Here is a 16,683-nt window from a genome sequence, read left to right on the forward strand (position 1 = left end):
ATATTTCCATATCTGCCATGGCGTTTGCAGAATTTATTGCCTTATTTACCCCTCACAGAGACATTTGGTCATCTAAGCACTTTGATAAAATGTGGCTGTTTCTGCTGACTTTGTCATACCAAAAGTATAATGGTATTAAGTTTTAAATGCTCTATTGATATTTGTTGTATTTGAACAAATATGCATCTTATCATGTACAATGCATTTAATTGAAACAGTGATATGTTTACATAGAGTAAATTTAAGTAAAATGTCTACTGTAACAGATTTATGATGTATCATACACATGTCTTGCAATTTTTAAAGTTCCTTACAGGTAAAACAAAAAAGTAATTAGAAACCCCAAAAAAACATGCCCTTTAATGCAAAATCTCTTCAGTGTGATGCCTTTTATTATTCAAAGTTTAATATGTTTAGGGACAGCTTATCACAGTAGTGGTCTAGCATAAATGTCGGATTTTGATAAAGGCAATATTTTTGTTTGCTTTTTTTTTTAATAAAATTAATCATTTTACAGACTATCGATATAACTTGTGTAAAATAAAAAGTTGACAATGGATATTTCCTTATTAGAATATAGCAATGAAAGTGGATTGCATTTATTTATAGGAAGTTAAGCTACAATCAATCAACCAGTCTTTCTTTAATTATAGGATGCAAAGTCAAAGTTCCAGAATGTTATAGCATCCACTGTGATGAAAAATTCGGTGACCAGTTCACTAAGGACAAACTCTACAGACAGATTATCTCTCAGTTCTAGAGAGCCATCTTCAGAAGGGTAAGGATCAGATTGTACAGTGAAACCTGGCTTAACCCAAAAACCTGTATAAACCAAACATGTTCTTAAAGCACCATTATATCATATTGTATGCGTTGTGAACCTGATAAAATATAACATCGGCCAAAATCAAATGAAATCTTAAGTCCCTGAATAAGTTCTGTTTAGCCTGCTTTATCTGTATATGGTTACTAGTAAATCAAATGTTTGTAATCAAACAAAAAGTTTTGGCAAACAAATTTTATTATTGGTTTTTGCCATCTGATGTGCAAAAGTGCTTGTAGCCATTTTCACATGTATCCTTTTTTTTTTTTTGTTAAATGAGGGGAAAATATATTTTTTAGCTCACCTGGCCCAAAGGGCCAAGTGAGCTTTTCCCATCACTTTGCGTCCGTCGTCGTCCGTCGTCGTTAACTTTTACAAAAATCTTCTCTGAAACCACGGGGCCAAATTAAACCAAACTTGGCCACAATCATCATTGGGGTATCTAGTTTAAAAAATGTGTGGTGTGACCCTGCCAACTAACCAAGATGGTCGCCATGGCTAAAAATAGAACATAGGGGTAAAATGCAGTTTTTGGCTTATAACTCAAAAACCAAAGCATTTAGAGCAAATCTGACTGGGTCAAATTGTTTATCAGGTCAAGATCTATCTGTCCTGAAATTTTCAGATGAATTGGGCAACCCGTTGTTGGGTTGCTGCCCCTGAATTGGTAATTTTAAGGAAATTTTGCTGTTTTTAGTTCACCTGGCCCAAAGGGCCAAGTGAGCTTTTCTCATTACTTGGCGTCCGTCGTCCGTCGTCGTCGTCCGTCGTTAACTTTTACAAAAATCTTCTCCTCTGAAACTACTGGGCCAATTTTTACCAAACTTGGCCACAATCATTATTAGGGTATCTAGTTTAAAAATTGTGTCCGGTGACCCGGCTAACCAACCAAGATGGCCGCCATCGCTAAAAATAGAACATAGGGGTAAAATGCAGTTTTTGGCTTATAACTCAAAAACCAAAGCATTTAGAGCAAATCTGACATGGGGTAAAATTGTTAATCAGGTCAAGATCTATCTGCCCTGAAATTTTGAGATGAATCGGACAACCCGTTGATAGGTTGCTGCCCCTGAATTGGTAATTTTAAGGAAATTTTGCTGTTTTTGGTTATTATCTTGAATATTATCATAGATAGAGATAAACTGTACACAGCAAAAATGTTCAGTAAAGTAAGATCTACAAATAAGTCAACATGACCAAAATGGTCTGTTGACCCCTTTAGGAGTTATTGCCCTTTATAGTCAATTTTTAACCATTTTTCGTAAATCTTAGTTATCTTTTACAAAAATCTTCTCCTCTGAAACTACTGGGCCAAATTAAACCAAATTTAGCCTCAATCATCATTGGGGTATCTAGTTTAAAAATTGTGTCCCGTGACCTGGCTAACCAACCAAGATGGCCGCCATTGCTAAAAATAGAACATAGGGGTGAAATGTAGATTTTGGCTTAAAGCTCTGAAACCGCAGCCTTTAGAGCAAATCTGACATGGGGTAAAATTGTTTATCAGGTCAACATCTATCTGCCCTGAAATTTTCAGATGAATCTGACAACCTGTTGTTGGGTTGCTGCCCCTGAATTGGTAATTTTAAGGAAATTTTGCTGTTTTTGGTTATTATTAGCTCACCTGGCCCGAAGGGCCAAGTGAGCTTTTCTCATCACTTGGCGTCCGGCGTCCGTCGTCCGTCGTCTGTCGTCCGTCGTCTGGCGTCGTTAACTTTTACAAAAATCTTCTCCTCTGAAACTACTGGGCCAAATTTAACCAAACTTGGCCACAATCATCATTGGGGTATCTAGTTTAAAAAATGTGTTCGGTTACCCAGCCAACCAACCAAGATGGCCGCCATGGCTAAAAATAGAACATAGGGGTAAAATGCAGTTTTTGGCTTATAACTCTGAAACCGAACCATTTAGAGCAAATCTGACATGGGGTTAAATTGTTTATTAAGTCAAGATCTATCTGCCCTGAAATTTTCAGACGAATCGGACAACCGGTTGTTGGGTTGCTGCCCCTGAATTGGCAATTTTAAGGAAATTTTGCCGTTATATGGTTATTATCTTGAATATTATTATAGATAGAGATAAACTGTAAACAGCAATAATGTTCAGCAAAGTAAAATCTACAAATAAGTCAACATGACCGAAATGGTCAGTTGACCCATATAGGAGTTATTGCCCTTTATAGTCAATTTTTAACCATTTTTCGTAAATCTTAGTAATCTTTTACAAAAATCTTCTCCTCTGAAACTACTAGGCAAAATTTATCCAAACTTGGCCACAATTATCTTTGGGGTATCTAGTTTAAAAAATGTGTCAGGTGACCCGGCCAACCAACCAAGATGGCCGCCATGGCTAAAAATAGAACATAGGGGTAAAATGCAGTTTTTGGCTTATAACTTAAAAACCAAAGCATTTAGAGCAAATCTGACAATTGGTAAAATTGTTTATCAGGTCAAGATCTATTTACCCTGAAATTTTCAGATGAATCTGACAACCTGTTGTTGGGTTGCTGCCCCTGAATTGGTAATTTTAAGGAAATATTACTGTTTTTGGTTATTATCTTGAAAATTATTATAGATAGAAATAAACTGTAAACAGCAATAATGTTCAGCAAAGTAAGATTTACAAATAAGTCAACATGACCGAAATGGTCAGTTGACCAATATAGGAGTTATTGCCCTTTATAGTCAATTTTTAACCATTTTTCGTAAATCTTAGTAATCTTTTACAAAAATCTTCTCCTCTGAAACTGATGGGCCAAATTAATCCAAACTTATCCACAATCATCTTTGGGGTATCTAGTTTAAAAAATGTGTCCGATGACCTGGCCATCCAACCAAGATGGCCGCCATGGCTAAAAATAGAACATAGGGGTAAAATGCAGTTTTTGGCTTATAACTCAAAAACCAAAGCGTTTAGAGCAAATCTGACAGGGGTTAAATTGTTTATCAGGTCAAGATCTATCTGCCCCGAAATTTTCAAATGAATCGGACAACCCGTTGTTGGGTTGCTGCCCCTGAATTGGTAATTTTAAGGAAATTTTGCTGTTTTTGGTTATTGTCTTGAATATTATTATAGATAGAGATAAACTGTAAACAGCAATAATGTTCAGCAAAGTAAGATTTACAAATAAGTCAACATGACCGAAATGGTCAATTGACCCCCTAAGGAGTTATTGTCCTTTATAGTCAATTTTCAACAATTTTTATAAAATTGTAAATTTTTACTAAAATTTTCCACTGAAACTACTGGGCCAAGTTCATTATAGATAGAGATAATTGTAAGCTGCAAGGATGTTCAGTAAAGTAAGATGTACAAACACATCACCATCACCAAAATACAATTTTGTCATGAATCCATCTGCTTCCTTTGTTTAATAGTCACATAGACCAAGGTGAGCGACACAGGCTCTTTAGAGCCTCTAGTCTTGAATATTATTATAGATAGAGATAAACTGTAAACATCAATAATGTTAAGCAAAGTAAGATTTACAAATAAGTCAACATGACGGAAATGGTCAATTGACCCCTAAGGAGTTATTGTCCTTTATAGTCAATTTTTAACAATTTTCATAAAATTTGTAAATTTTAACTAACATTTTCCACTGAAACTACTGGGCCAAGTTCATTATAGATAGAGATAATTGTAAGTAGCAAGAACGTTCAGTAAAGTAAGATGTACAAACACATCACCATCACCAAAACACAATTTTGTCATGAATCCATCTGCTTCCTTTGTTTAATATTCACATAGACCAAGGTGAGCGACACAGGCTCTTTAGAGCCTCTAGTTTGTTATTATCTTGAATATTATTATAGATAAAGATAAACTGTAAACAGCAATAATGTTCAGCAAAGTAAGATTTACAAATAAGTCAACGTGACTGAAATGGTCAGTAGACCCCTTTAGGAGTTATTGCCCTTTATAGTTAATTTTTAACCATTTTTCGTAAATCTTAGTTATCTTTTACAAAAATCTTCTCCTCTGAAACTACTGGGCCAAATTAATCCAAACTTGGCCAAAATCATCATTGGGGTATCTAGTTTGAAAAATGTGTCTGGTGACCCGGCCATCAAATCAAGATGGCCGCTATGGCTAAAAATAGAACATAGGGGTAAAATGCAGTTTTTGGCTTATAACTCAAAAACCAAAGCATTTAGGGCAAATCTGACAATGGGTAAAATTGTTTATCAGGTCAAGATTTATCTGCCCTGAAATTTTCAGATGAATAGGACAACCTGTTGTTGGGTTGCTGCCCCTAAATTGGTAATTTTAAGGATATTTTGCTGTTTTTGATTATTATTTTAAATATTATTATACATGTTATAGATAGAGATAAACTGTAAACAGCAATAATGTTCAGCAAAGTAAGATTTACAAATAAGTCAACATGACTGAAATGGTCAATTGACCCCCTAAGGAGTTATTGTCCTTTATAGTCAATTTTTAACAATTTTCATAAAATTTGTAAATTTTTATTAACATTTTCCACTGAAACTTCTGGGCCAAGTTCATTATAGATAGAGATAATTGTAAGCAGCAAGACTGTTTAGTAAAGTAAGATGTACAAACACACCACCATCACCAAAACACAATTTTGTCATGAATCCATATGCTTCCTTTGTTTAATATTCACATAGACCAAGGTGAGCGACACAGGCTCTTTAGAGCCTTTAGTTTATTTTGTGACGTTTATTTCAATTCAATCATTTCTTATCATAGAACTTACTGAAACACTGGCTTTAAAAATCGTGTTTTATCAGACTTTTTATATCTAATTCTAGAGAGAGGTCTTTAACAGTTACAAAACAGAATTCCAAAGAAGAAGAGGCATTTCAAAAAGGGTATGTTTAGATTAAGCAGTTATCCTTTTTCAATATAATAAATTATAGTTTCTCTTGCCTTTTAGGCATTCCAAGAACAAAAAATTAACAAAATTATAGAGTGACGCACAGTTTTCTTTATACAACTACATGCGTGTATTAAACATAAATATTTGATAAAGATTTGCAACATTTCTATAAACAAAGTATAAGATAAATAGAGAATATCATATGGCTTTTTCAATATCGCATCCGTATCAACCCGAGACACCAATATAATCCCAAGAGCTCTGCTCGAGGGATTATATTGGTTGAGGGTTGATACGGTGTGTGATATTGAAAAAGCCATATCATATACACTTTATTATATACATATACCTCAAGTAGATGTTTTTTTATGCAACATGACGTCATACAGATAAGGAGATTTGAAATGACGTCATACAGATTATAGGGTTGACATGACGTCATACAGCTTAGGGATTTGATAACATAAAGCCTTTGCAACAGAGACTGATGACATGAACTCATACAGATTAAAGGTGTGATAAAGCTTTTGCAACTGTGCTGATATCGATATCATCATGGGTGGCTGATACATCACGCTTGCCATTGATTGTATTACACATACAATTTATCTGTATTTACTTCTAAGTATATAATAAATATAAATATAAATCTTTTATATCAAAGCGCTTCATTAATGATACCTTTTGAATTGTTGAATAATAGTGTGGAAATATAAAAAAGGGAGATGTGGTGTAATTGCCTATGAGAAACTATCAACCAAAGTCCACCTGATGTGGATGTAAAATAGGATTGTGGGTAATCTCATTGTTTGTACACCAAAATTGACATAACGTTATGTCATTGGTTGAATGTCAATTGTTAAGAATGTTTTAAACCATTCACAACATTTTGATGTACTATTTTGAAATTATTACCCAGAATGCATTAGATTCTGAAACAGCAAATTGCCAATTTTTCTGCCATTTACTTGGTTTTATCATTATTTTGAAACTTATAAAGAACTGAAAAAAATCTGCCAGAAAAAATAATTTTTAGAGTTCTAAACAAATTATTTTTATTCCAGATTTGAGCAAGGCTATAAAGCCCTAGTTGGACGAGATTTGGCAAATCTAAGAGAACAACAGAACAATGTCAGTAACACGCTGGAGAATATCATGGATGAAGTAGAGCAGGATACAGAACAAGAGGAAAAGTAAGATGTCAAAACAATGGGAGATAACTTTGTTGATTAAATCTTTACCAGTTAACTGGTTCCCATTGATTTTCTTAATATAATTTGTACTTCTCTTCCTTGTCTACTAATTTTACACTTGAAAACATGTGTCTCATCCTTACGTAGAAAACAAATAGATATAGGAAGATGTAGTATGAGTGCCAATAAGACAACTCTCCATCCAAGTCACAATTTATATAAGTAAACCATTACAGGTCAAGGTACAGTCTTCTCAACACCGAGTCTTGGCTCACACCAAACAGCAAGCTATAAAGGGCGCCAGAAATTACTAGTGTTGAACTATTTAAACAGTAAAACCAAAGAAAGGGCTTATCTATATAAAAAAGTGAGAAATGAGAAACATCTCTGTTCTATAAGGGATAAGGAAAATACATATTATTTCACCCTTGGTATAATGAACAGTGCATAAAGTCTCTAATAATGAAAAATATCAGGTGTCCATATCTACCAATCAGGAATAGCCATACACTTCATTCATGTCATATTCATGACTGAGATCATAGTATTTAATGGTTGATTGTAGCATTAAGTTATATATCTATCTATATCAAAACAATGGGGAGATAAATCTGTTAATTCTTCACCAGCTTGCTTTAGTTATAAATTCATAAAATATCTTTAAGTCTGGAAGAAGGAATGGCAGGGTTTGCAGAGTAAATGCTGAATTTGACAAATTTCAATTGAAAAATTATGAAATGAAGAGCACAATCAATTGCTGTGTTGAAACCGTACAAATTTTCAGTTCAGGTCAAATGTTTCTCATGAATAATTAAGACTCATTAGAGTAATTGAGATATTACAAAATTTGAAATGCTAATAAGGATTTTTTTTCTTTTTCTGGAATGCATAGTCAAATTTTTAGAAATCCAACAATATATAAATTTTATACATTCAGGAACCATTTAACCAAAATTAAGAAAAATTATTAGTAGGTCAGAGTTTCCCAGAGAGTTGCAAAATTATTTGTTCAAGTCTTTGCTTTACATAGTTTTAACTAAATAAAATATTTAGATTTACCATGCAAAGAAAGATTTGGAGAAAGTATTGTACTTTAGAATTTGCTAACAATTAGTTTTGTAATTACAGGAATTTATCAGAGACAATTAAGGAAAAGTTTTGGGAGAATGTGCCATCATGGGATGTTGCTAGCAAGAAACTAAGAATGACTATGGCTGGTTTCGTGTTCTTTATGGCATTATGTAGTATTGTGTTGTCCTTCTTTCCTTATGGACAAGCAGCTATGCAAGTACAACCCCAGTACAAACACATGGGACAACCTCCATCATGAATCAAATCAACAGAACTCTGGTGTTATATTGTTGGTTATTTTTATGCATATCTGTTATGTAGCAAATTCTAGATGATTGCATTTTAAGAGAATATATTTGATACCTTGATGCCAAATTTAAGGGCATTTGGATTTTATTTTTGGTATCAGTGTTAAAGAAAATGTATGTCTCCCTCCAATCAGTGCCACATCTTGGGTTTTAAAAGGAGCTAGTTAATTGTTATTTATTACTGTTAACTAAGAACTCTCATCTTGTTCAAAAGCTGTTTTATCCTCTGTAAAATATTACAGCCTATATATACAAATGACTTTGAAAAAAAAAAAACTCACACAATAAAACTTTTTTTTTTGAATTAAAGAATTTTTTTTTAATAAAAACTGAATAATTATTTTTTTTAATAAAAATTAATTATTCAATGAAATTAAGAATTCCTTTTGTGAAATAGAAAAATATTCATACAATAAAACATAATTTATTTTTTTTAATTGAAAATTATTTATACAAAAAAAACAAATAATTGCCATTTACATATCTTTAGAATTGTTGTATCAACAAACATATCGGCATTGATTTATAATTAGATTTAAAGTTTTCCATAAGTTTATAAATGTGAAATATTAGGTGCTCTAATTTAAATAGCTAATACTAAAGTCATTTAGGTAACATAGATGGGGGGACCCCAATTGTGAATTGTTGGTGAGATAAAACCAGTAAGGCAGTTAATTTACCCCCCCCCCCCCCTTGACTAAAAGGACAGCCATTTTCTTCATTCCTCTTACATCATTGATTTTCAATAAGTTGCAGTGTCATAATATTTCTAAAATGGGTTCATACTAAATTATTTCCGTAACTTAATTATATAGAAGTAAATTTTGATTAAGAATAAGTACTTATGGCATTGGACGTTATAATTCCTGCGGAAACAACCTATATATAAAAAGTAAAGCTTTAAGCACTGCAGAAATGCAGAATCATCTCCATGTGACTTAATAAAATTCTTAAACAATTTTTAATTACTTTTTGGACAGATACTACTCATAATTTTTTTAACTAAATATGAAATAATTTTATAAACGAGTTTGGAACACCATATATTTCCATTGGAAGTTGTCATTTTTTTTCTTGTTTTATTTTTTTATTGATGTTTAAAAATTAATGATTTATTTAATTGAAGAAATCCTTGAATAAGAAATTAAGATCTGTTTATATATTTGATAGCATAATCAGAGAAACTGTCATAATTACAATGGTCAGCCAAACAAAGGATGCAGACGATCAAGTTTTGATATTTTTATAATTTTATGTAACTGTGAATATTTTAATGTCCGTGTCTCAAATGAGCTGGGTCTGATAGAAACCGACCTCATACAATTAAATACCATGATACATCTGGCCTTGCGGTCATAAAACTTTCGAGCACGATTTTTGTACTCAGACTCAAGAATCAACCAATCAAAATACTGGATTTTGTGTTTCAAGCACTTATTTTGTACTCAGAGTACTGAGTAAAGTTTTATGACCAAGAGCCCTGTTAACTTATTTCGGGTTGAAAATATCTATATGCAAAGTATGCAACTGTTTGAAAATTGAGTTGATATGAGAACCCTACAAAACTGATATTGAACTTTGATTACATATTTGAATGTTCTGAAATCAATCAAAATTTCATACATGTACATCTAAACATATACTTGCATAAGGTTGATTTCTATCCGACGCAGGTCAAATGTTATCTGTTTCAACAACTGTGATAAGTATTTTATTTTTCGAGGTTCTATAGAAGCTGGTTATAGTGATATTTTTTTAAGTAATTGATAGGTTTTGAATGACATAATTTGAAGAGTTATTTCCCTTATCCCCCCATTTTGGAAGAAATAAACTGTTGATTTTCTCATTTGACTACACAAATTAAAACATGGGATACACTCAAGTCTGAAAAAAGATTCTTACTAGATCTCAGTGATTTATTAAGCAATGCTTGAAGAAATAAAAAAAATCGGATAAAGCCTTTTTTACAGTTTGGCAAATCGTTTAACTAGCTGAAATTTGCTGATTAATGAAGGTTCTTGCCTATTTAACCCTCCAACATGGTTTCAAAATAGCAGTAACTTTTGCTCAAATTATGTCAATCAAAATTTATCTTTTGTTTCATACAGTTTTGTGGGATTTATTTCAATGTTAATCTCTGGAAGATGAAGACAAAATTTTGATGTTTTATATTTTATGTTGACATAACTGCAATTAGCAGTATTTAAAATTCTATGATTAAAATTATGTAAGCCAAGATATCTACTTTTGTTTTTTTGTTTTTGGTTACAGTTTCCAGTTGACATGTTGAGGAATATGATATGTTTAATAGCAAGCCTAGATGAATTTGTTTTTCCTTGCCCCCTCTATTTCTCAGATATTTATGACACTAATTGGTAAAGGTTCCTTTAATATAAAAAATAACCATGATAAATTTGTATATGCAGTATAGTTAATGACAAAATATATATAAAAAAATTTGGTATGAGTGCCAATGAGACATCTCTCCATCCAAGTCACAGTTTGTAAAAGTAAACCATTATAGGTCAAAGTACATATTTCTGTAAAACAATCATCACACAAAATTACCAGATAAGGCCCCAAAAAAGATAACAATAGTTCAAAGTTCTGAGTCATTAAAATTGTTGTACATGTATAAACAAAATGACGTAACTTCTTAGCGCATTTATTTAATAACAATACATGTATAAGAAGATATACCCACTCAATCCATTCTGTTGCTTAATGAAAAAAGGACAAACTCTAATAAGGCACTTTTTTGCCCAAATAATATTAAAATCAAAAACAATGATACACATGCATCTATCAAACAAAAATATATTTTATTTATTTAAAATTTGTCTTTTATATTTGCTTACTGTCTAAATTTCTTATACTAAATGCCGATCTTCCAAAATTAGACAATATAAAGCCTCTTTTTAAGATCAATCCATTAATATTTTGATGTGTCCCAATCTTGCTCAAAATAATATTTTGCTACAAAATGTGCTCTTCAAAGATGTTAACATTGGTAAAATGTCTTTCAAAATTATTATTTTTTTCAATAAACTAGATATAAGTATATAACAGGCATTTTAGATCAAATTTGTCAAATGTGACATGTACTTGACAAAAAGCTTAAATTGCTACACTCACAAGTGTCAAGATTATAACATCCTATTTATATCAGATCAAATAAGATTAATTTTGAAATTATTAAAAAATGTCAATAATTTTTCTGTTCCAGGCACTAGATAATTATAGATTATCGTTGATCATCTTTATGAGATTTATTTTCTGGCTTGAGCCGGTACAAGTTGAGACACCCAATGATCACCCAATGATCATCTGTTTATCGCTATTTTATCAGTAACGATGTTGTAAATTTCATGTTAATATCATTAAAAATGGCACATGCGCCCTTAGTTTCTAGCGATAATTTTTCATATCACTCAATTGGCTGAGAAAGAAATTATCAGTCATTAAGAACAAATGAAAACTTCTTAAAATAGCAATAACGACTATTATCACACTTTCTCCTATTTGAATTTATAGTAAATGTCTGTCCTCTGTTCTGCTGTTATTTTAAATAAACAGCTTTACTTTAAAGTTAATAAATTGTGCAATTTTCAGAAGTTAGGTTCCAGTATTTCCTCTAGAATAGAATTTGGAAAATACTCCCATTAAATAAATAGATCATTTTGTAGTGCATGTTGGCCCAAATAATTTATCTACTGTTTAAAGGTTCTCAAAAAAAACCACAATGCACTTGAATTACAAGAGACTTTTCTACATGTCATTTATTCAATATCTTTCCTTCACCATACAATGTGGGTTCATTGCTAGTATGAAAAAACAAAAAGAATAGCCATAAGGAAAAACCTTTATTTGCTGAAGGTCTTCAGGCTTCAGTCTTTGGACCTACGAACTCAACTCTAACAGTCACAATTCGAACAGAACGTTGACTTTAACAGTGCTTATTTGTTTTCAAGGGGGGGTCGTCCGAACCCCTCAAACCCCCCTGGCTACGGGTATGGTCTTCTATTAGATGAACAGTAGAACTCCAAGCTTACAGCAATGTCATGTTGGTCCAAATGATGTTGTAAAATTACAACGTAATCTGTAAAATTAGAGTTGTCTTCCTTTATTCATTTGTAATTGTAGTTGAACTGCAATCGTTTTTTATACAACGGCAAAAAATATTTGCTTTTGTATATTGGTGTCAGCATCATCCGAAGACACTTAGTTTCTGGACAATAACTTTAGTTTAAGTGAATGGATCTCTATTAAAACTTAAAAATTGATTACAAAACTTTGAATTTTTCGAAAAAACCAAGGATTTTCTTGATATGCCAAGTCTAAACATGTATTTAGATTTTTGATTATGGCCCAATTTTCATAAATTCGGTCAAAATTAAACTTTGGTTGATTTCAACAAAAATTGAATGTATGGGCTTCTTTGATAATAGGTAAATTTAATTTCTTTTAAGTTCATAAGACCACATTCATTCTGTGTCAGAAACCTATGCTGTGTCAAATATTTAATCACAATCCAGATTCAGAGATGCATTAAGCTTGAATGTTGTGTCCATTCTGGCCTCAATTGTTCGGAGTTCTACTTCTGCAGTTGTATCAAGCTGTACCATGCAGAGCATTTTATTTACAATGCATTGCAATGTTTTATTTTATTGCCAACTGCAAAATTAAATCAAACATAAACATTCATTGCTTACAAGCACTTTAATGGTCTATAGGGGTCCAGCATCTTCCATTATTAGGATTCCTAGGCCTAATTATTGCCATATCTGCAAAATATTTCACAAAATACTAGTCACAAGGATGTCACATTGCAACATGGTCAAGTTTGTATAAAGCTTTATATTAAGAAGGAAGAAGACTTGGATACTTCATAACTTGAATATGTCTATCTTACTTTCTGAAATTCCTGCCTGGCATATACATTGTCCTTGGCTTTATTTTCATCATCCCCTGACTACTTTATTTGATATTGTGGATTCTATATTATCTGTTGGGATACCAATGTTCTTGAAATTTTTGGATGACACAAATTAAATTGTTCAACAAAATAAAAAAAATCAGTATGAATGTATGCTGGATCTGTCAAAACATCTTATTCACAAATATTCACAAAAACGCCTTACAAGGTTAATTTTACCTTTATTTACTGTAAATTTATAAATTATTGCGATGCTGTATTGCAAAATATGCAACGGTTATAATCCCAATAATTGAAATTCTCATTTTCAATTTTTGTATATGAATCAAACTGGATTTTTCTGAATATCTCAAAAATTAAAATCACATTTTAGTCTAAAATGACAAAATCGCAAAAATAAATGCACGCAATAATTTCTGAATTTACAGTTGTTTTATGGATCATTCATATGTGATGTATGGAAAGATTGCAAGGTGTGGATGTCTGTCTTGCAGAGTTCACATAACTTTAATGATTCATTGAATTTAATTTCTGTGGTTAAGTCCTTTTCTCAGACCTATAAACAATAAGTCAACTGTGACTATTTGGTGTAGATTTCTGTTTAATAAGTTTCTTCAAACTTTGACCTTATTTTCATGGCTTGTTGGTTTACATTAGTTTTTGTTGATCAGGTCTTATTCTCCAGATACTAAAAGCAGCAGGTCAACTGTATTTGTTTTGGTGTATGGAATGGTAATAAGTTGCTTATCTGCCAGGCTTTAACAGACTCATTTTTATGGAGTATTGAAATTGTAAAGTTTTATATGAAATCTGTAAAATCTTGAACTTGGAAGACTTCAAATAAATTCAAATCAAAGTCAGAAAGTGTTGGAGGACATAAAAGCTTATCTCAAGCTTTGCAAATTAACAAGTTAAAACATAAATCTAGAAAGATAAATGACTCCAAATTCGAAATCTGTCTGTGTGTTGTTTCTAATATTATGTTGAAGTTTCTTAAACTTGAATGAGACAAACATGAGTATACAGAAACATAACGGGTCTACCGACCATAAAAGGTAGCACTTGATGGCATAATTATAATGATAAAAAAATATTCAACTCATCCTTGTGTATCTCAAGCACACCAGAATTGCACACAAAGCAGTTTAATCTTGCCACATTCAATTAAGCTCACTCCTACACCAATTTCTTTTTGTTTCAAAGGTAACATATAGATTCTACCACTGCATCGAGTGTGATATGATATTAATCCACTTGAGACAGTTAAATTTTCAAATTAAAAACGATAGGCTTGCCGAGCGTTTTAAATATTTAAAATTTAACTGTCGAGAAAGTATCTGTTTCTCTAATGATTTTCAAACAATATGCAGACAAAGGTATTCCTTCTTTTCGAATGATCTGCAAAAAGATGTGTTCTTTTTATGTGACGTCATCAGACATGGTTGCCTTTTTTTCATGCCGTCACAAATGAAATTCTGAGGAAAGCAAGGAAATTCTTCGTCATAATCCCATTTTAACCAATGAAGAACTGAGATCAAACGAACCACACGTTGATTAAATTTTTTTTAAACAATGGGTGCAGAAAGGGATAAATTGACAGAATTAGAGAAAACTTTTTAACGATGTTGAACATGAGGTATTATAAGCAATTATCTGCTGCAACACTTTTGCTCATATTCTAAGTTTATTTTTATTTTTCAGTGGTTACTCTTATAAATTCACAGTGATATATCTTGTAAATTATCAAGAGAAAATTTTATGGTCATGCTGTCATCCTGTTGTATTGTTCATAAGCTGTCATTTTTGGATATAGATCAAGTCCAGATTTAACACATTTTTATTTAAATGCATATACATTGTCTAGTTTTTATTAGACCTGCCCTCTACTTTTTTCTTCAGAAAACATACAATTTCCTTATCAATGTTAACACAATTTCTCCTTTTTTTTTGCCGAGCCTGCAACTTTTGTCGCAGAAAGCCCAGAAAAATTCCCCCTCCCTTTTCTGGAAAAAAATTTGGTTGATTAAATAGGGAATCACTGAAGCATGACCGAAGCTGGCCCCCTTTTTATGCAGTCAGTGGGCTTCAACTTAGGTAAATTTCTGGATCTGCCACTGTAGGATAACTATATTTGGTATGTGTGTACCTTGAAAGGTCCTCATACCCTTCAGGCAGTTTTCACTTGACCTCAACCTACTTTCATGGATCAATATACAAGGTTTAATTTGGTGGTCAAGTTCATATTTCAGATACTATAAGCAATAGGTCTAGTATATTTGACGTATGGAATGATTGTAAGGTGTACATGTCCAAATGGCAGGTTTCATCTTACCTTGACCTCATTTTCATGGTTCAGTGGTTATAGTTAAGTTGTGTTTTGTTCTGTTTTTCTTATACTGAATGCAATAGGTTTACTATATTTGATGTATGGGATTGTAAGGTGTACATGCCTAGCTGGCAGGTGTCATCTGACCTTGATCTCATTTTCATGGTTCAGTTGTCAAAGTGAAGTTTTTGAGATTTGGTCTTTTTTTTTAACACTATATGCAAAAGGTCAACTATATTTGGTGTATGGAAAAATTTTATGATGTGCATGTCAGTCTCACAGGTTTTATGTTACCTTGACCTCATTTTCTCAGTGTTAAGTTTTTGTGTTTTGATCTGTTTTTCTTCAACTATATTTGTTGTATGGAAGAATTTTAAGCTGTATGTCTGCCTGGCATGCTTCATCTGACCTTGACCCTATTTCCATGGTTCATTGGTCAATGTTTATAGTTTTCTTGGTCAAGTGTTTCTTAGAAACTATAAGCAATAGGTAAACTATATTTAGTGTGTTGAATGATTGTAAGGTGTACATGTATTTCTTGTTAGGTTTATATGACCTTGACCTCATTTTCTTGGAACATGTTTTAAAAGTTTATGCGATAGTTGTATTAAAGCTTTATATTAAGGACTATCAACATATCAATAACTGGTAAAGAAGGCGAGACATTTCAGCGTGTGTACTCTTGTAAAGTTGTATTTTTTATGACTATAGTGTATTGGTTTTGCAATTGTTGAAGGATGTATGGTTACCTGTTTCTTACATCCACTTCATTTAAACAATGGTGAATAGTCTGTTGTGTTGTTGGTAATCATACCACATCTGCATATTAGTTAAATGTTACCAAGTGAAAGCACTTTGAAAATATCGACTAGATTGAAGAATTTTTATACACTTTCACTATACAAAACACCCACCTAGAGATGAGATTTTAAAAAGACTCCCTTGGTTCCACTGTATGTTTTTAAGGAACAGCCCTTATGAAGAAGGAAGTACTTTGAAAATCAGAAAAACTGCAATTAATATTGGGCAACATTTTCTCCCACGGTACTCCATTGTGACAAACTAAATCTGTTGTACCTAGTGATAGTAGTGAAGCCAAAACTTGTTCAAAATTCAAAAAAATTATCCCTTATATGGTAAGATAGGCAGCTGCCTAGTAAAACAGTACATATATATA

General features: G+C 32.2%; 1 protein-coding gene across 4 annotated transcripts in view; it reads left to right on the forward strand.

The window, feature by feature from the left end:
• The window catches only part of LOC143047438 (uncharacterized), a 134,252-nt gene extending 125,713 nt beyond the window's left edge, over positions 1–8,539 (forward strand). For all 4 annotated transcript variants that reach the window (XM_076220497.1, XM_076220499.1, XM_076220498.1 and 1 more), the window contains 4 exons: positions 654–778; positions 5,605–5,664; positions 6,737–6,865; positions 7,994–8,539. In XM_076220497.1, the coding sequence (XP_076076612.1) occupies positions 654–778; positions 5,605–5,664; positions 6,737–6,865; positions 7,994–8,195 (516 nt within the window). In that variant the 3' untranslated portion in view covers positions 8,196–8,539. The remainder of the gene's footprint in view (positions 1–653; positions 779–5,604; positions 5,665–6,736; positions 6,866–7,993) is intronic.
• Positions 8,540–16,683: the final 8,144 nt, after the last annotated feature.

The sequence above is a fragment of the Mytilus galloprovincialis genome, chromosome 10, assembly GCF_965363235.1.
Source record: "Mytilus galloprovincialis chromosome 10, xbMytGall1.hap1.1, whole genome shotgun sequence".
Classification (NCBI taxonomy): domain Eukaryota; kingdom Metazoa; phylum Mollusca; class Bivalvia; order Mytilida; family Mytilidae; genus Mytilus; species Mytilus galloprovincialis.